Source organism: Eucyclogobius newberryi, unplaced genomic scaffold (genome assembly GCF_026437365.1).
Source record: "Eucyclogobius newberryi isolate DKJ021-1_F unplaced genomic scaffold, fEucNew1.0.hap1 SCAF_5, whole genome shotgun sequence".
Lineage (NCBI taxonomy): Eukaryota > Metazoa > Chordata > Actinopteri > Gobiiformes > Gobiidae > Eucyclogobius > Eucyclogobius newberryi.
The window spans coordinates 39,580,449-39,601,123 of record NW_027316167.1 but is presented as its reverse complement, the minus strand read 5'-3'; the positions used below and the strand labels follow the sequence as shown (position 1 = coordinate 39,601,123).

At 46.1% G+C, this 20,675-nt stretch overlaps 1 protein-coding gene across 1 annotated transcript in view; it reads right to left on the bottom strand.

Moving 5' to 3' along the window:
• adamts7 (a disintegrin-like and metallopeptidase (reprolysin type) with thrombospondin type 1 motif, 7) overlaps positions 1 to 20,675 on the bottom strand; it is a 111,178-nt gene that overhangs the window by 67,327 nt on the left and 23,176 nt on the right. The window contains exons 2-4 of the mRNA XM_072464684.1: positions 17,974 to 18,353; positions 2,379 to 2,592; positions 1,572 to 1,762 (exon numbers count right to left, since the gene is read on the bottom strand). Of these exons, the coding sequence (XP_072320785.1) occupies positions 1,572 to 1,762; positions 2,379 to 2,592; positions 17,974 to 18,353 (785 nt within the window). The remainder of the gene's footprint in view (positions 1 to 1,571; positions 1,763 to 2,378; positions 2,593 to 17,973; positions 18,354 to 20,675) is intronic.

Here is a 20,675-nt window from a genome sequence, read left to right as displayed (position 1 = left end):
ATGATTGACTTCGTTGTGGTGTCATCTGACCTCCGGCCGCGTGTCTTTGAACGGCAGAGCTGTCAACCGATCACCACCTGGTGGTGAGTTGGATCTGCTGGCGGAGGAGGAAACCAGACGGACTTAGCAGCCCCAAGCACATTGTGAGGGTCTGTTGGGAACTTCTTGCGGAGCCCTCTGGCAGTAGGGTATTCAACTCACACCTCCGGGAGAGCTGGGGACATTGTGTCTGAATGGACCATGTTCTCGACCTTCATTGTCAATGCGACTGCTGGTGGTCGCAAGGTCGCCGGTGCCTGTTGCAGCGGCAACCACCGAAGTAAGGGATGTCATCAGGCTGAAGAAGGAGGCATATCAGGCCTCTTTGGCTTGTTGGATTCCTGAGGCCGTTGACAGGTATCGGCAGGCCAGACGGGCCGCAGCTTGTGCTGTCGCAGAGGCAAAACCCCGGGGCTGGGAGGAGTTTGGGGAGGCCATGGAGGAGGACTATCGGTCGGCCCCAAAGAAATTCTGGCAAACCGTCTGACGCCTCAGGAGGGGGGAGCAGTGCTTCACCAACACCTCGACTGGGGATGTCGTCGGACGGTGGAAGGAATACTTTGAGGACCTCCTTAATCCCACTGTCACGTCTCCCAAAGAGGAAGCAGAGACTGGGGACTCGGAGGCTGACTCGTCCATCATCCAAGCTGAAGTTACTGAGCTTGTTGTTCCACCCTGAGTACCATCTACCCAGAGGGATCACACTCCTCAGCCTGCCCGGTAAGGTCTATTCTAGAGTACTGGAGAGGAGAATCCGACCGATAGTCGAACCTCGGATTCAGGAGGAGCAGAGTGGTTTTCGTCCCGGTCGTGGAACACTGGACCAGCTCTATACCCTCCATTGGGTGCTTGAGGGTTCAAGGGGGTTTGCCCAACTAGTCCACATGTGTTTTGTGGATCTGGAGAAGGCTTTCGACCGTGTCCCTCGGGGTCCTTTGGGGGGCCCTTTGCTCAGGGCTGTCCAGTCCCTGTATGACCGGAGCAGGAGCTGTGTTCGCATTGCCGGCAGTAAGTCAGACCTGTTCCCAGTGCATGTTGGACTCCGCCAGGGCTGCCCTTTGTCACCGGTTCTGTTCATAGTTTTTTCGGAAGGTGTTCGGTTTGGAGACCACAGGATCTCATCTCTGCTGTTTGCAGACGATGCTGTCCTGATGGCTCCATCAAACCCGGACCTGCAACATGCACTGGGACAGTTTGCAGCCGAGTGTGAAGCGTCTGGGATGAGAATCAGCACCTCTAAATCCGAGTCCATGGTTCTCTCGGCTGGCCTGGGAACGCCTCGGGATCCCCCTGAAGGAGTTGGAAGAAGTGTCTGGGGAGGAGGAAGTCTGGGAGTCCCTGCTTGTACTACTGCCCCCGCGACCCGGCCCCGGATAAGCGGAAAAAGATGGATGGATGGCTGGATGGATGGTGGTCATGATGTGACAAAATGTGGAAAAGTTCCAGACGTATGAATACTTTTGAAAGAATGTGTGTGTGTAATCCTGTCCCATTCAGATGCAGTGCAGAGTGCAAAGCAGCAGTAGACTCACAATATTCATGACTGCCAGGACGTATCCCTCCACAGCCTTGCTCCCGTGGTACTCCACCATCTTGTGATCAGCCACCACCAGAGTCTCCACCCAGCGCTCGGAGCTGACGGAGCGCGGACGAACACGGTGTTGCGTCCTCTGCTGCCTCAGCTCCCAGCGCTGCCTTTGGCGCTCCAGTCTGTGCAGGGAAGCTGAGACGGGAGAGGACAGGGCTACATCAGATTTTTCCACTCAAAGCGCTGTACCTGATTTTTAACATTTATTTAAGTAGTCAAATAGCTGCAATCATTTTTTATTATTCAACTAATTAACCAATTACTTCCATTGTACTCTGAGACATTTTAAATATGTTAAACCAGATTAAGGTTGAAGCAAGTTTTGCCATCGTGGTAAAGCTAACAACAACTAGCATGCTAAAATGGCATTGTTAGCAGAAAAAATCTAATAAACAGGTCAAAATTAGATCTTTTGTCAACAGTTTTTAAATCACTAACCCTAAAAACAACATGGTAACATAAAGAAAGTCACTTTTAAAGAACGTTGTGGTATCAAAATTGGTATCGAGAATAGAGTAAAGTATTGAAATCGAGTTTGAAAGTATCATCACAAAACCAGCCCGAGTTACAAAAGGTTTCAGAGGATGTCAGCAGAACAATGTGTTTGAAATTGAGACATACCTTCAAATTGATAATAACGTCTTGATTTCACAAGCATTGTCCAGATGAATACCTTTGAAACCTTTTATATTGTTTTGTCAACTACATTTAGGTGAAATGAGCAGTCTAACTCACTTTGAACAGCACATACCTCTGAGCCCACAGGTTCCATTGTATCTGCCTGAGAGGCCCTTGACGCCCGGAGCTGCAGAGGGGGGAGGGGCAGCAGGGGCAGAGGGGGCAAAGGGGGCAAAGGCGTGTGGGCGTTTGTAAATGGCGTGAGCTCGTGCTGTGGTCACCTCCTGGTCAAACTGCTCCAGAGGCTCGATGAAAAACTCCTCTTCAGAAAACTTAAACATCCCCGTCTGAAAAAAGCAACACACAATGAATTTCAACACTCAACTTACGGAAGACCTATTGTGCTTCTGTCTGCTTTATAGTTCTTATCTACCACACCCATGGATCTATATATCATATTTTGGATATTTTAAAGAAGAGATTTAACAAAAAAACAAGAAAGTAATTATTATTCATGGGCGGCAGTAGCTCAGTGGTCGAGGGCTCGTCTTCTGATCCGAAGGACGGTGGTTTGATCCTTGGTTGAGTCCTTGGGCAGAACACTTAGCCCGCCTTGCCCCCAGTGTCTGCGTACTCTGAGGTGTTAATGTGTGGGTGAATGGTTCCTTTATGTGAAGCGCTGAAGGTAGAAAAGTGCTACATAAATGTGACCATTTACAAGCTATTGATTTGAATGAAGCAGTGAATAAACTGAATAACTGATTTTCCTAAAACATGTCCAGCTGTTGTCCTCAACTGGATCTGAAGGGTTTGTTTAATTGTTTAATTAGATGAACAGTTTGGTGTGATTGTGTAATGTAGTGAAGAAGGCTGCACTAACACCTGTATCAGCACAGAAGGCACTAGAATGGATTGCACTCATTTGAAGACAAAGAGGTAAAGATTTTAAGAAGAGATGTTATAAAAGAGGCCATTTTTGCGGCTGGGTGGTCGGGCAAGTTTAAGGCAGTGATTCTCAATCTATTTCAGTCACGACCCTCATAATAACAACCTTTGGCATTCACGTTCAGAAAATAGGCTTCATTTAGTTGCATTATTTCTATTGATTGATTTTGTTTTCAGGGCATAGGCCTAGCTAAATGCATTTGGTCGGCTCTGAAAGGTGTCAAGCCACTGGTTGAGAACCACTGGTCCTTTGCCGACAATTCAGAGCAGTGAGCTCTCACCTTCTCAAATGCCAATCCTGTGCTTAACAGTGGTGAGGGAGTTTCAGTGAAATGACAATAGAACTAAAGTATGGGATAAGATTTCATTTTTCTTAATAGTGGAAAGAGAGAAGTATAGTTGTTCTCTACAATTGTCGACAAATCTTTGTGGAAAACAAGAGAGTCTGTTTATCATTTAAATGGGTCTTTCTAAAAGTCAAGGGGGGTCGCCAGTACGAAAGAATTTCAGTTTTCATTTTCATGTTCCATCTTATCAATTATACAACCATAGATTGTTTTTGGGCCAATCGTTCCAAGCACAAATCAAACAAGAAGGGGGGCCAAGCACAGCCCTGCCTCACCCCTCTTTCCTGAGTCAGTGGGTTTGAGTCAGAACTAAAATCAACTCTATCAAGTGATGGCAGAGTTCAATTCTTGATATTGGACCATCATAAAGAGCCTTAGTCGTTTGTATAATTAAGTTGTCTATTTTCAATTAATTCAGCACTTTAAATAAATAACTGAATCTAACTGAATCACAAGCTTTCTTCGCATTTCAATGAATTATTACAGCTTTGTTGCTGTTTTTTTATATGATTCAATGATAAGTGAAAATTATAAATACCACGGCAAAGCAAGTAATGCAGGTAAGAATATAATCTAACACCAACAAATTAATATTACAAACAATGAATCCAAACGGAACAAATCCAGCTGCTACTATCAGACTCGAACCTGGATTAGCTTTGCCTACCAAAGACCTGGCTAACACCATCAACACCCTTAGCTTTGTTTAATGTCCCGGGGTTTAAGATGTACAGAAAGGACAGATCCAGTGGGAGGAGGGGGTGTAGTGCCATATGTGAGGGAAAACATCAGGAGTGAACAAACTGCCCTCACAGTGGATAATCTTGAGTGTGTTGGAATCAATATTACCCCAGAACTGTCCTTTAACATACCGCTGATTGTAGTTTATCGACCTCCAACAAACGTAATGGGGGACTTTAATATGTGTAGTTGGAGATGTAATCGCTAACTTAGATTCGGGAGCAGGACCACGCCTCAACCTCTTACTTCCCCAGCAACCACACCTCCACTCTTTAACCACGCCTCTTATTACCCAGAAGGCCTATATATGCAGAGGCCAATCCCAGCATCTCTTGTCGTCTCTGCTCTCTTGACAGAGAGACACTCAGTACAGCGCGTTCATTCAAACCAACCATGAGCCATTTCCTCAGATTCTGATCCGTTCCCAATCTGAGCAATTCAGTCTGAAATATTCAGTCGGTCAGTTCCCCCGAGGACTCACCCAGCGCGATTCCACAGCTCCAAACACCATCAGCTCCTCCGCACCTGCGTCTCTCACGGACCCCACCTCCGGGACACTCCATGTCACCTCCAGGCGTCCACACAGTACACCGACCTCCACTCCACAGCAACGGCCTGGACCCACGCGCTCCTTCTCGCTCTCTGCCCCTCATTTTAACCGGGCGCTATCCGAGCTTCCGCTCCCGCGCCGGCCGGCGCGCTCCGTGTGTCGCTCCGTGTGCTGCGCCCAGGCGCGCGTCTCCACTCAGGTGGACATCAGAGACCGTACAGCAGCGGGCGCAGCGGGCGCACCGGGCCGAAGCCGGTGGACATTTCTTTCAGATGCTACGTCAATAAATATCCATGTTTTCGTCAGCCTCACTTCCTGGTTCCACGTCCGTCCGGAGGCGCGCAGTTGATGACGTCACCATTGCTCCACGGGCCGCAGCGCGACCTTTCAGCTCCCCCTGGTGGCGGGAGCCAGGTTGTACAACTCAATTTAAAGCAGATTAAACAACGTTCATAGGGACTCGACAATGTCCCAGCTTGTCTTAACAATGTGTTCAAACGCTCCCTCTTTTCTCAAACTTTCCCATCAATTCTCATCACCTTTGCTGCAGCTGCACTCGACTCCCTCAACATGCTTTCCTCTATCCCTCCTCTGTACCTACATTTTACTGCATGTACCTATCAACGTACCATCTTCTACGCACTGGCTCTTTACCATCCATTATCATTCTGGCTTAAGCTAATCTTTCTTTTGCCCTCTGTTCATGATGTCCTACTCTTCTCACGCGAACTCTCAAGCTTCCTTTTCTTTTCTCATGCAACCTTCACACCTCGTAGGCTCACAATTCATACTTCCACTAAATTACTTTCATGTCACATTCAGCTGTCTGGCTTCGCCGCCACATGTTAGCCACAGGTATCTTCAAAGATTCTGTTTCTAGCATTGCGGCAGGTTCTCATCTTCTCATTCGCATATTACCTTAAGTAAAAAAAAAAAAAAAAATTCCCCAGCTCTGGCTTTTCATGCTACCTCATCTTACCATGTTCGCCTTGCAGCTCAACGCACAGCTCAACGCAACTCGCATCTCTCAGTTCAACGCACAGCTCACAGCTCAATAGCTCAACTCACAGCTCAATAGCTCAACTCACAGCTCAATAGCTCAACTCACAGCTCAATAGCTCAACTCACAGCTCAATAGCTCAACTCACAGCTCAATAGCTCAACTCACAGCTCAATAGCTCAACTCACAGCTCAATAGCTCAACTCACAGCTCAATAGCTCAACTCACAGCTCAATAGCTCAACTCACAGCTCAACTCACAGCTCAATAGCTCAACTTACAGCTACAGCTCACAGCTCAATAGCTCAACTTACAGCTACAGCTCACAGCTCAATAGCTCAGTTACAGCTCCGAGCTACTACTCTCAGCTACAGCCCTCAGCCAACCCACATGTCACAACTTACAGCTCAGTTACAACTACAGCCCACTCAGAACCCGCCGGCAGCACGCTCGCCCCAGAGCATCCACGCTTGCCCCAGAGCATCCACGCTTGCCCCAGAGCATCCACGCTTGCCCCAGAGCATCCACGCTTGCCCCAGAGCATCCACGCTTGCCCCAGAGCATCCACGCTTGCCCCAGAGCATCCACGCTTGCCCCAGAGCATCCACGCTTGCCCCAGAGCATCCACGCTTGCCCCAGAGCATCCACGCTTGCCCCAGAGCATCCACGCTTGCCCCAGAGCATCCACGCTTGCCCCAGAGCATCCACGCTTGCCCCAGAGCATCCACGCTTGCCCCAGAGCATCCACGCTTGCCCCAGAGCATCCACGCTTGCCCCAGAGCATCCACGCTTGCCCCAGAGCATCCACGCTTGCCCCAGAGCATCCACGCTCGCCCCAGAGCATCCACGCTCGCCCCAGAGCATCCACGCTCGCCCCAGAGCATCCACGCTCGCCCCAGAGCATCCACGCTCGCCCCAGAGCATCCACGCTCGCCCCAGAGCATCCACGCTCGCCCCAGAGCATCCACGCTCGCCCCAGAGCATCCACGCTCGCCCCAGAGCATCCACGCTCGCCCCAGAGCATCCACGCTCGCCCCAGAGCATCCACGCTCGCCCCAGAGCATCCACGCTCGCCCCAGAGCATCCACGCTCGCCCCAGAGCATCCACGCTCGCCCCAGAGCATCCACGCTCGCCCCAGAGCATCCACGCTCGCCCCAGAGCATCCACGCTCGCCCCAGAGCATCCACGCTCGCCCCAGAGCATCCACGCTCGCCCCAGAGCATCCACGCTCGCCCCAGAGCATCCACGCTCGCCCCAGAGCATCCACGCTCGCCCCAGAGCATCCACGCTCGCCCCAGAGCATCCACGCTCGCCCCAGAGCATCCACGCTCGCCCCAGAGCATCCACGCTCGCCCCAGAGCATCCACGCTCGCCCCAGAGCATCCACGCTCGCCCCAGAGCATCCACGCTCGCCCCAGAGCATCCACGCTCGCCCAGAGCATCCACGCTCGCCCAGAGCATCCACGCTCGCCCAGAGCATCCACGCTCGCCCAGAGCATCCAGAGCATCCACGCTCGCCCAGAGCATCCAGAGCATCCACGCTCGCCCAGAGCATCCAGAGCATCCACGCTCGCCCAGAGCATCCAGAGCATCCACGCTCGCCCAGAGCATCCAGAGCATCCACGCTCGCCCAGAGCATCCAGAGCATCCACGCTCGCCCAGAGCATCCAGAGCATCCACGCTCGCCCAGAGCATCCAGAGCATCCACGCTCGCCCCAGAGCATCCTCGCTCGCCCCAGAGCATCCTCGCTCGCCCCAGAGCATCCTCGCTCGCCCCAGAGCAGAGCAGCCACCCTCGCCCCAGAGCAGAGCAGCCACCCTCGCCCCAGAGCAGAGCAGCCACCCTCGCCCCAGAGCAGAGCAGCCACCCTCGCCCCAGAGCAGAGCAGCCACCCTCGCCCCAGAGCAGAGCAGCCACCCTCGCCCCAGAGCAGAGCAGCCACCCTCGCCCCAGAGCAGAGCAGCCACCCTCGCCCCAGAACAGAGCAGCCACGCTCGCCCCAGAGCAGCCATTCATCCCTCCCTTTATCTCTCATCCCGCTCTATTCCCCCCCCTCCCCTTCCCCATTCATCCAAACCATTCGACCCCTTCCCCATTCATCCCACATCCCACTCAAGCTTTTCCGTATCCTCAGAGCCCTGCCGGCAGCCACACGCTCGCTCAGAGCCCCGCCCGCAGCCACACGCTCGCTCAGAGCCCCGCCCCGCAGCCACACGCTCGCTCAGAGCCCCGCCCCGCAGCCACACGCTCGCTCAGAGCTCCGCCCCGCAGCCACACGCTCGCTCAGAGCCCCGCCCCGCAGCCACACGCTCGCTCAGAGCCCCGCCCCGCAGCCACACGCTCGCTCAGAGCCCCGCCCCCAGCCACACGCTCGCTAAGAGCCCCGCCGGCAACATGTTCACTCCAAGCATGAATCTCATCAGCAGCCGCGCCCACGCGCTCGCCCCGACCCACGGCAGCGTCTTCATGCTCACCCCAATCCACGTATTCATTTCCCAGAGCCTCTCTCTGAGCCACCGGGCACAGGGACGTCTACCACAGAGCCACCGGGATACGCCCCTCTGGTTCTCAACAGTCTCTCCTTCGACCCTCTGCTCGCACAGAGTCCGTTCTCCACTCGATCTTTCGACTCTTCATTCATCCCTCCCTTAATCACTCATCCCGCTCTATTCCCCTCCCCTCCCCTTCCCCATTCATCCAAACCATTCGACCCCTTCCCCATTCATCCCGCATCCCACTCAAGCTTTTCTGCGTCCTCACCAGGGTCTCATCGGGCACCGGGAAGCAGTCTCTTTCCGGAACAGTTACCGGGCACCGGGATGCTCATCCATCTCACATTCCCTCCTTCTTTTCAGAAGAAACATCTCTCAACATGCACCTTATCCACCGCGCATCGGTTGGTGCATTGGAGACCACTCGGAGCGCTCCGGCCCCTTCCAACCCATTCCAGCTGCCGTGCGTACTACACGGTCCTCAGGCGCTTAGTCTCCTCTACCAGGCATTCACATAATGCCAGAATTATACCCCACTATCGTTCTGGACATTTTGGGGGTTTGATCAGTCGGAAGGCTTATTCAACACCTCTTTAGTAGATCAATAAGGGATATCTTACTATGCGCAACTCATAATACTCAGTCTATTCCCCTCTATCAATCCGTCTCCTGCATTGCTCATACTCAAGTCACCGTAATTGACCAACTCCTACTCTCGATTCACCGTCCCAAATCCGACGCTCTACGATCGCTTCAATTCCTACTCCTCAATACTACTACCCTCATATCTTTCATTCCTCTCATTCTCAATCTCATTCATCTCAATTAAGTTCCTCATTCATCGCTCATATTGACTTCTTTGCTACCCGCAGCTCGTCAACTCCTAAATCCATGCAAACATTTCGCTCTCCACTCCGGAGCAAGGAGACTCCACCATAAATCCAGTTCTATCGACTGCTCGTCCAATCCTATCACTCTAGCATCTTATTCTCCATCTGCTTCCGTCGACGACCACAAACGCTAAAACACTATTCAAATGTACCAGAATTAACCCTCGTCTCAGTAACGGACGGACTGCTTTCGATTTCATCCACCCTTCAAGAGTGCTTGGCTATCCAGCTCCTCTTCCCCCGTGCCACTCGTAACATTATTTTCAGCCAGGCTTACGTCAAGATGCAGATCAACTTCCTTCATTTAAATCATTTTGGGGGTTCTGAATCGGCTGGGCTGATTACCCGAGACAGAGCCCCCATCCTGAGTCTCTACGCAGCCATCTCATCGATCTCTCATCTCATCGATCTCTCATCTCATCGATCTCTCATCTCATCTCATCTCATCAATCTCATCTCATCGATCTCTCTCATCTCATCGAGCTCTCATCGAGCTCTCATCGATCTCTCTCATCGATCTCTCTCATCGATCTCATCGACCCATCATGACTTATCAATAAACATTCTTTCGCATTTCATTGTTGTGGCGTGGTCCTTGCTAGTGAAAGACTGGTCAAATAAAACATGCAGAAAGAAAGATAAGGAAGGATCAAAAAGGTACACGTCCCAATTTCTCAATTTATATTTCCAAAACAAATCTACCACTAGAAAACGACCTCAAGAATATCCCATGAAACGACAGAGTAAACACTGACCAGGCCTGCCATGACCTCTTCAAGACAATCAAGCTAATTATTGCTAAATACACAATAGGAAGAGGGAAAAACAAGGAAGGAAATCCAAACCTTAAATGTAAATGGTACTTGAACCTCTGACAGCCTTGAAATAGGGAACTATTTGAATGACAATTTCATTTAATATGTACAGATGCTTATTAAAAAATTCCAAGAAACACAAAAGTACAAAAGTCTAGAGTTGACAAATCCTCTCCTCTCCTCACTATCCAGTTCCTGTTCAAAAGACATACATGGCCTGGATCCTCTACTGTTAAACACAAACGAAGCTATCCAACTACTCCACAAAAAAGGAAAAATAAATACAAATCAATCAATAGTTGAAAACACCTTTCCCAAAGCATTTAAAACTGCTCTCCTCACCCCAATCTACAAAGCAGGAGATAAGCAGGATTTGAATAACTACAGGCCAATCAGTATTCTCCCCATCATATCCACGGCCATTGAAAAAGTGGTAGTTGAGCAGCTCACTCAACATCTGGAGACTGAGGACCTACTACGTCCAATGCAGCTTGGGTTTCAAAGGAACTGCTTGCTGCCAGCTCACTGAAACAATAAAACTCAATCTGGAACATGAGGAGTTGTGGGAGCAATCTTCCTAGATCTCTGCAAGGTGTTTGATACATTTAGCCACCCTACTCTAATGTCAAAATGAACAAAACACAAATTGTCTCCAAACACTCTGGCCTGGATTAAGTCCTACTTAAAGGCGGTATGGACGATTTTTCGGCGATTTGAGAACGCAGGCGGAAGTGCACATGCCACTCCCCCGTGCACATACCACTCCCCCGTGCACATGCCACTCCCCCGTGCACATGCCACTCCCCCGTGCGGACTGATACAACACACACGTGCGTTTGTTTATTAGGGCAACGGAGCGCATCGCATCTCTCGTCTCCTGTAGATTTCCGTCCACTTCTGCGTCAGCTCGAACTGTCTTTCTCCGTCTTCATTTTGCCCCGTACACTGAGGGAACTATATTATGATAGATCCATGCGCTTAGGCACGCGGAAACGTGGGGACGAGCCTGACGCGGCTGCAGGTGAGCGGTAGGTGCGTTTTATGATTGATACGTGGCAGGACAAATGATTTATCCACGCCACGAGGAAATATGATGAAAAATTTGCTGAAAAAAATCGTCCATACCACCTTTAACAGAACGCTCCCAATGTGTCGCATCAATAACACCACATCTCAAACGAATGCGTCTCACATTGGACAGCCACAAGGCTCAAAAATTGGCCCACTTTGTTTTCCCTGTATATAAATGACCTGCCATCTGTGTGTGAGGATGTAAATGTCCAAATGTATGCAGATGACATGGTTATTTATGGGGAAGGATGCAGAACAGGCTGCCACGAAACGTACAGAGGCTTTGGAGAAAGTAGCAAGGCGGCTACATGAGGCAAGTCTAACTTTACACACTGAGAAAACTGCAGCCGTGTATTTTGTCAGTTAGGCCGCAGTTATTTTATTACTTGGTTTATGGATTTTTAAATGAAATATATTGAACAGGCGGGCGAAATATAAACATAAATATAATTTATCTTTTTCTTCCGGGTTTTCCCAAAATACACGACGGGAGGAGGGGGGGGGGGGGGGGGAAGGTGAGTGTAACAGTAGGTTTAGCGTGTTTTGCATTGGTAGAATTGACACTTCCAGGTGTGCAGCCTTAGTCACGGCAAAACACGCTGGAGAAAATGTGGTAAATGGGTTTAAAATGTGTATTTGCGATATAAAGGCGCATCGCAGACAAGGAAACGGGCGCGCGTGTCTTCACATGCTCTCACGGGGCCGCGCACAGGGACGGAGCTGTTCAGTCACAGACTCCAGCAGGATTTTGACGAAAAATTGCTTCACTCGCTCTTGTCTTTTGACTTGATACCGCTTTTTACATTTAATTTAATGCTATTTTGCTTTGTCGGCGGTACTTAATACAATTTTTTTTAATAATAATTTATTTTATTTATATTGTAGAAATCAATAATCTAAGTGCGGCGGATCCGTAAACCAAGTAATAAAATAACTGTGGCCTAAATGTAAAAAAAAAAAATCATCTTTTACCAATGTTTCTCTTAATGAGGAAGCGATACAAAATGTTACCGAGTTCCGCTACCTGGGTGTCACTTAGATCCCACTCTCACCTTCAAAAAACACATTAAGCTCATTCGTCAAAGCCTCAAATACCATATAAAAAAATTAAATGCATCAAAATTGGGAAGTATCCTTTTTTTATGGCTATGATCATGTCTCATGCTGGTCCCAGGCAGGTAAAACAGCCCTGAGGTCATTGGAATCCCTGCACAAACAAGACTTAAAACCTGAGACCGTAAACCACAACAGCATCACCGCTCCCATGTCTTACAAAAATACAGACGGCTAAACTTAAAACCGCCATTTGTTCGGTTTAAATAACTATAACTATTATTTAAATTAGAATAACTGCACATGCACCTTAAGCACTTTGTCACGTTTACATCTGTAGCGACTTCCAGAGCCACAAGGGCCTCCACCAGGGGCCAGTGTGAAACGTAAAACAGCACCTTGTTGTTCTATGACATGCAACACCACATGCTGCACAATGTGTGTGTATGTGAATATGTAACTGTACGACTGCCATGGATAATTACACATTTTTACAGGACAAATTGACCAATTTATAGAAATATGTATTTTGTGCAAATACATAATGGTGTAAACCGGTAGGTCATGTTTACTCATGTTTATGTAAATGTGTTGAATGATGTGTGGCTGTGTGTCACAATGTGGACAAAAGATCACATGTGAATGTGTTTGCACTTTATTCCTGTCAATCAGGGACTGCAGATGGAAATGAGCTATTTAGCTACAATCTGGTGCTGATCTTTTTTTTTTTTTTTTTTTACAAGCTTAATGTCTCTGTACATTGTTCCTTCAAATAAAGATGAAACTATAATTTGTGTGAAGATTGTCTTATGTTATCCTGGGATTGTTAATAAATCCAGTCAGATCATTACAAATTCAGTTTGTAAGTATTTGTTTCATTCTTTCAGACATAATTGAGGTGTATAAAAGATCCACATTCAGAGATATGATGGCTTCTTTCCAACTCAGAGGAATCTTATTAAGTGCCCCATTGTTAAAGATGTTAAAAACAGAAGAATAACTTATTGGGCCTCATTGTTTATTTAGATAATGTTTCAAACTTCCACTTTAAGAAGATGCTGAGATTCTTGATGTGCTCTGAAGAAGTCAAATTCCTTCTTAAATGAGAGTTGCACCTACGACGTCACTTATTAACATGTTTATGCTAATAAATGCCATATAAACCTCCAAGTATGGGCTTCACCGGACATGTGACCAGGAGGTGGAGCTGGGAAGTGAATGACAATTAAAATGTGAGAAGCATGTTTTGTGGAAGCATATTTAAGCGAATAACTAATTGAAATAAACCAGAGCTTTGATCATTTTATTGTATTTTTTGGAATCTAAGAAGGCTTGGTATTGAGTATTGATTGTATTGTGATAATAAGCATTTTGTAGTGTTCATCCATTTGTGCTTATCCACTATAATAAACAGGTTTGCTCCACACAGTCAAACACGTATCCTGCATACTTCATCATTTGTCACGATAGAAGGTGATGAAGGTCGTGTCTTCATGTCCGTCACTTAAACACAAACTCTGCTCCAATATGAATAATTAACTCACAGCCTGCAGATACAATCATGTGTACGACTATAATTATGATGTGTGTATGTCCATGTACTTTTCACAGCTGTTCCATGGAGATGTCAGCGCTACAGTACGACTATCTCCATGGAGACGAGCAAAAGACACCAGGCCACGTTACAGGTGATGTCTGTGGAGAGTGTCACGTTATCTTCAGTTCAATATTCCACTTCAGGATGACTGCTAAATACATTTATCATACTATAGTGTGTACTTACTAGAATACTTTTGAATGAACACACGACAAACCACATGAATAAGCTCTTAATAATTGGGATGCTGGAAATGTTTGGGTAAGTTTCAAATGACCCAGTTCCATTCATTGTGTTTTTAAGACCACAGGAAGTTAGATATTGATTGTTAATCGAGTTGTTGTCAAATGTAACAGACATTAATAATAACCGCTTTGTCTGTGCTTGTCTACAAATGAGAACGTTCATATTTTTATTTTGTTGCCTTAGAATGAATGGGGTAAATGTTCATACCAGTACCAGGTGTGCCAGGTGTGGTCGATTGTACCTTCTTAGTATCATGCATTGTCCCTCACATTGACAGTCTATTGCTCGTCCTGGGTGCAGCTCTGCACACGTCCCACTTGTGCAGTACAAGATGTTACATAAACGTTACCATACACTGTAACTGGCTCTGGGCTTTTACATTCAAACTCCACACTTCTCTTTCATATGTTCATCTGGGCTGAGCTGCTTTGGTTTTCTTGAACATTGAACATGTCAAGTTCCCGCTCTTTGGCAGTGGGTTCATCTTGTCCAATCGCAGGTTCTGGATACGCGTTAGCTTTGATTAGCGCAGCACATCCCCGCGGCACGTGTGAGGTCCTGGTTTGATCCCGGTTTAGTCCTGATGTAGACTTGGTTGGGTCTTGTTCTAGTCTTGGTTTATGGTGTAAAAGTGAAAAGCGATCGTGCTGTCCGGTGGTGGAGTGGTTAAGGAGACAGCACATATGCCAGGCTCCAAGTGCTGCCGGCTGCAGTGTCCTGAGCTTGAATCCCAGATCTGACAGTTTGCTGCATGTCCTCCCTTCTCTCTCATCCCCATTTCACACCGTGTTGTAAAGAAAATGAATGACATTATTTGAGTGACTGTTTGAGTTTGCAATAGAGTTTAACGATTTTGGAAGAATATCGAATTTTCCTGACAAAGGTTGCGATTGTGATTAGTTTTGCAATCACTGTTTTCATAATTGGATTCTGTTCAAAGTGCACATTTTAATCATGTCTTAAGATATGAACAGATAAACTAATGCAAGAATCACACTTGTATTTCTAAACTACAGGGTTTTGGACATAAAGGACAGGATATTTTGTTAGTACTTACCAGTACATAATTGCAGTTTTTGTGATTTGCTAATTTAATTTGCATTACATTATATTCAAATTGCAATTTTGATCTGATTGCAACATATTTTCTGACATAGTGCCATAGATACTGTATAATGTGTAATATAATATTTAATCCAATTTCCCCAAATACCTTTTACTCTGATTTGAGTAACACTACTTTGTACTTCTGCTTGAGTTGGAAGTAACATACTCTTTCAGTCACCTCTGTTCCTGGGTTAGTTCTGGAATGACTTCTTGTTTTGTCCGAATTTAGATTGTGTCCTGAAGTTAGACACATTAAAGTAATAAATGCCAAACAGAATGGCTATTTCCTGTTCAACCTAAGGTTATAAGAACAACTGAAAAGTTATTTTGTTTTGCGTCGTGGTTCTGTTTGTGCTGCTGCTGCGTGACCAGGTTGTCGATGTAAAAGAGAATTACTTTAATTAATCGACTTATTGTTCGATGCACAAAAATGCAGAGTGACATTTTGAGACTGGATAAATGAGAGCGTGTGTGTTTGACACTGAAGAGACAACAGCCTCTTTTTATTACTTTTATTATTATAAACAAGGCAAGAATGGACATAGGTTGAGGCTTGTCATACAGACAAAGTAACATAAGGCGGATTGATTAATTTCTTTATTGATTTTTTGTTCCAGCTGATGAGCTGATGTAATTGTGTCAATCATTTAAGAATAACTTGATGAGAGTTTTCATCATATTTCATTTTGTGAATAAACAGATTAACTAAAGGCTCCAGTTCCAATATTTTAACACTTGAGACTGATTATCTGTCATTATTGTCTATGAAATATATTGTTCCGTCTGTTTCCAAAGTTGACAAAAGCGTTTAAGTTTGTAAAAGAGTTTTCTTCCTTTTTTGGTAAAAGGTACAGAATCATTATAGACATAAAGCCTCACTGGCTTTGATTCTTTGTTTTGGGTCTTCAGTGTCTTCTCATGACAGAGCAAACATGCAGACAATCCTTCTGCAGATTATTCAGTCCATTCTCCCTTGAACCCTCTGTTCTCATCATTTCTTGCCGCTGTGCCACGAGAGATGTCATGTTATTTTTGTGGCGGCTGCGCGCCGCGGGTTAGCCATGAGGCTATAAGGGAAATGCCGGCCTTTTTGAAAAGCTCCAGGGAGCCACAAGGGGGGCGCTAAAGAGCTGCATGTAAGAAAAACCCTGTGAATTTCTGGACATTGACATGACGTTTTCTCAGACTGAACCTTGGTGAAAGTTTATGATGTACAGTTGTTACTTCAGTTTATTAAAGTTCAAAAGTTCTTTCATTGTTTGAGAACATTGTCTAGAATTGTTGCAGTAGCAGTACAAAAACGCCCTGCTCAATAATGTTGTCAAAAAAAGGTCTATCATGTGACCTACCTGGATAAATAAAGGTTAAATAAATGAAATTAAATGAAAGGTCAAGGCTTTATAAAGTTTATGACATAATTTGAATGCATAAAATGTTTTAAAAATGTAAAAAGTAGCAATGCTTAACAGCGTAGTGACATCATCTGTGTTTTTCCCTGCACAATAATAAATACATTGGGTGTTTTAGGTTTCCTGAGCAGCCAGTCCCTCCCACATTCTGTTCAAATGCAGAAGGGTCTGGATTTGGACCATTGGGGGGCAAAAAAACTCTCCAGCATTAACCGGTCCAACCACCACCACTAATTTGTGTCACATGTCTCTCAAATGCAGAAGACTTTGTGTCATGTGTCTCTCAAAAGCAGAAGACGTCTCTCAAATATTTTTGGAACATTCAGAACAAATTTATAACTTTATTAGTGCGTCGCTTGTTCACTCAGCAGAAGTCGCCAACGTTTCTCAGTCTGTATTATTTTTATTCTTTCCTCGTAATCCTCCATGTTTGTTTAGACACGAGCGGACAATCCGTTTGTCTGATTGGTTAATCCGCCTGTCAATCACTCCCTTTGGATATTGGAGCGTCTGGGTTGGAGCCCAGACGCTCAGGTTTTGTTATGTAATCTGTCAAAACGTGTTGGGAACGGCTGGTCAGGCAAGTTTTTAGGAATACTAAAACTGTTTGGACGTACACTAAAAATATCTGTCAGTCCAGGTTAAGGCACAGGTCCCCAAAATACCAATACAACGACCCGGGACCCTCACTGCAAAATCAAATTGACACCAAGTAATTTAAAGTAGAGATTGACCAATATATTTGCACTTTTGGCGCACATCAGATCTCTGCCTTTAGTGTGCGTTCCTATTTGCACATAAACCACATCAAAATTGACCACATTAAAACTGAAATTAAATTGACCGTAGAACTAATAATGGACTAGACCAGGACTAGAACAGGACCAAAACAAATCTACATCTGGACTAAACTGGCCCAAACCAGGACCAGTGTGAACGCACTTTAAATCTCCCACATTAGGTTTAAGATGACTAACTGCTAAAGGAAAGACACACTTACACGTGACAATGGTGTTGCACAAAATGTGATTACACTGCTCCATTGTGGGTTAGAAGTTAAACAAGGTTATGAAAATAAAAACATATTTTTTAGGCTTTTTTTGGTCCGTTCCTTATAAAGAACAGTGAAACGTAGAGTATTTAATCCCAAAATAAACGTGATTTGAGGCAGAAATGCTAAGAACGAGTCGGGTGATGAATTAATTAACTTAAAACCTTCGTTTAACGACACAAATCTTGGAAACTTAAAACAATGTGAAGTGGCAGAGAAGAAGACCTCGTAAACAGGATTTATGAAACAAGCGTGAATGGCGCTAAATACAACTCCAGCTGTTTTTGATGAGGAACAATGTTATAACTGTAAATCCTTAAGATATTTGTGTAAATGTGTTGTTTTTGTGTGCACTTGTCTATCCGTCACTGCCACATGACTTTATATGACCGTGAATGCACTTTTCCACTCACGAGGCCGTTGCAGGTGCTGATGGCTGCTCTCCCTCGGACCCTCTCGTCCTCCCACACCTCTCCCAGGTAGTGGCAGCGGGTGGCGGACGGCAGCTGCAGTTTGGCCCCGCTCAGGCCCCCGTACCTCCTCTCGCTCAGGACCCCGGGGGCCAGCAGGTGAGGGTTCAGGCTCAGGTTGAAGCGCAGGTTGTGTCCGCCGTGCCACACCTGGTAGAAGACACCGTCCACATCCGCTCTGTGTGCTTCATCCTCTGGAGCCGCTCGTCGATGCATTCTGGGAGCATGGTGAGACAGGAAGTGGGACAGGAAGTGACCTTTGGCGTCCACTCGGCTGGGGTAGACCACTGCATACTGAGGGGGGGCGCGCTGGGGCTGTGCGGCTAGAGGAGAGGGTGGGAAATAGACAGTTAGCTATGGGACACTACACAAAAGGGACGATGTTATAGAAAGATAACAAAGAACCACCATCAGACAAGTCAGATTATTAATATGTCAAGAAATCATCTGTAAAGTACCAAAAAGTATATTATATGGGTCTTTCCATAAAATGTTTCTTTTGTTAACATGTTAAAATCTTATGAGCACAGACTTGGTCGAGGGCCTGTTCAATTAGCCCAAATAGGCCTAAATGTGTGGGGCATTTATGTGTATTTATCATGCTTTTTTTGTTTTTAATTCACGTTTTAAATCAGTGAGTGATAAGAACAAAACAACAGTTTGAAAGAATATCAAGAAATCTGATCGTTTTGAATTAATTTCCCGTTTCGTAGTCCACCCTAAGGGTATATTTGCTAATAAGTGTCGTGAAACACCCATAACATAAAAGTTATAAAATATCACCCATATCTTGGATCCCGCTCACGACATAGCGGCGCATGTCAGCAGTAGCGTTGGAACAAAAGAAGTAGTGTTTGGAGCTAACTATGCTTAAATAGCCGCGGTTCCTCTCAAGGGCGGGGGGGAGGGGGGCGTGTTACAGGTACAGAGTGCTTCCTGGAGGATGGGCTGAAACAGGGAAGCGTGCTGCGGCACTCACCAGGCTGGTGAGTCCGAGGGGAAGGATAGAGACTGTTCTCTAGCTAAAGACTGCAGGAATTAATCAAAAAAAACACTTTGGGCTCATATATGAGGCACCAATAGCACTGTAAGAAGGTTAAAAGCTCTGAAAAGTCAATTTTGCATGATATGGGACCTTTAAGGCAGGTGTTTGTCATTTGGTAGGGTTAGAAAGAAAATTGATTAATTAATAAAAATACAACTATGGATAAGTCAATTGTTTTGCATATGAAACAGTTCAGACTGTATAACTGTTTTAAATGTAATATTCAAATTTTAGATTAGCATTAGCATTGGGATAATAACTGGGTTAGTTGACACTGTCACAGACACAACATAACAACTGGGACTAAACCCAGAATCAAATAGGACCAGGACTAGACCAAGACCAAACCAGGTCCAAACCGGGACCAAATCGAGACCAAACCAGGTCCAAAGTGGGTCCAAACCGGGACAAGACCGGGACAGAATCAGGACCAAACCGGGACCAAACAGGAACTAGCGGGGCATAAAACTAGAACTGTCAGAACATTATGAACATATCCTTAAAAAATTCAAACAGATCTGGAGCAAAGCGCTCTAAAGTAAAAAAAAAAAACAAGTAACAATCGCATCCATCACACAACCTCAGCTAGTCTTCCTCATAGTCCTTTTTGCTAAACTAAACTAAAATAGGATAGGAATAGGAAAATATCTGAGTTCCCAGCCTAAATTCGCAGATTGAGAATGACTCTAAACGTATTGAGTCCAGATGACTACAACTGAATCTTTTTCTACAAAGGAACACTCCCGGACGAATGAGGGATTACACCGACACTTAAACTAAAACTCTCTCTGCCTGGTTGTGTTTGGAATCATTACTGATAATTACAATTTACTTAAATTCCCCTTTCATCTCAGATAAATGAGCTATAGCTTGCACACCTTAGGCCGCGGTTATTTTATTACTTGGTTTACGGATCTGCCGCACTTAGATTATTGATTTCTACAATATAAATAAAATAAAGTACTGCCGACAACGCAAAATAGCATTCAATGAAATATAAAAAGCAGTATTAAGTCAAAAGATAAGAGCGAGTGAAGCAATTGTTTGGCAAAATCCTGCGGGAGTCTGTGACGGAGCCGCTCCGTCCCTGCGCGCGGTCCCGGGGAGAACATGTGAAGGTGCGCGCGACCGTTTCCCTGTCTGCTGCGCGCCTTTATAGTGCAAATATACATTTTAAACCTGTTTATCACATTTTCTCCAGCGCGTTTTGCCGTGACTAAGGCTGCACACTTAGAAGCGTCAGTTCTACCAATGCAAAACAGACTAAATCTACTGTTACACGCTCCTGCGCACCGCATACGTATTGCCCTTCGCATTTCCGGTATTCCCCGTGGAATTCCCCAAGAAGCGCCACTTTTTCCTTGCTCGTCAACAATGGCAGACGAAAGACTGATTGTGGCTGTTTGTGGGAGAAAGGAGCTGTACGATGAATTCACGGTGGAAAACAGAGACAGAAATAAGCCCGGCGCCTCCGTGTGAGGGTTTTGAAAACCAAATACGTGAAAACAACACTCTCTTAGGGTTAGGGTTAGGGTTAGCCATGAGGCTATATAGCCGTGCCGCGGCTCCTGAAACTGCTGGGCTATTTGACCGCGCCGTG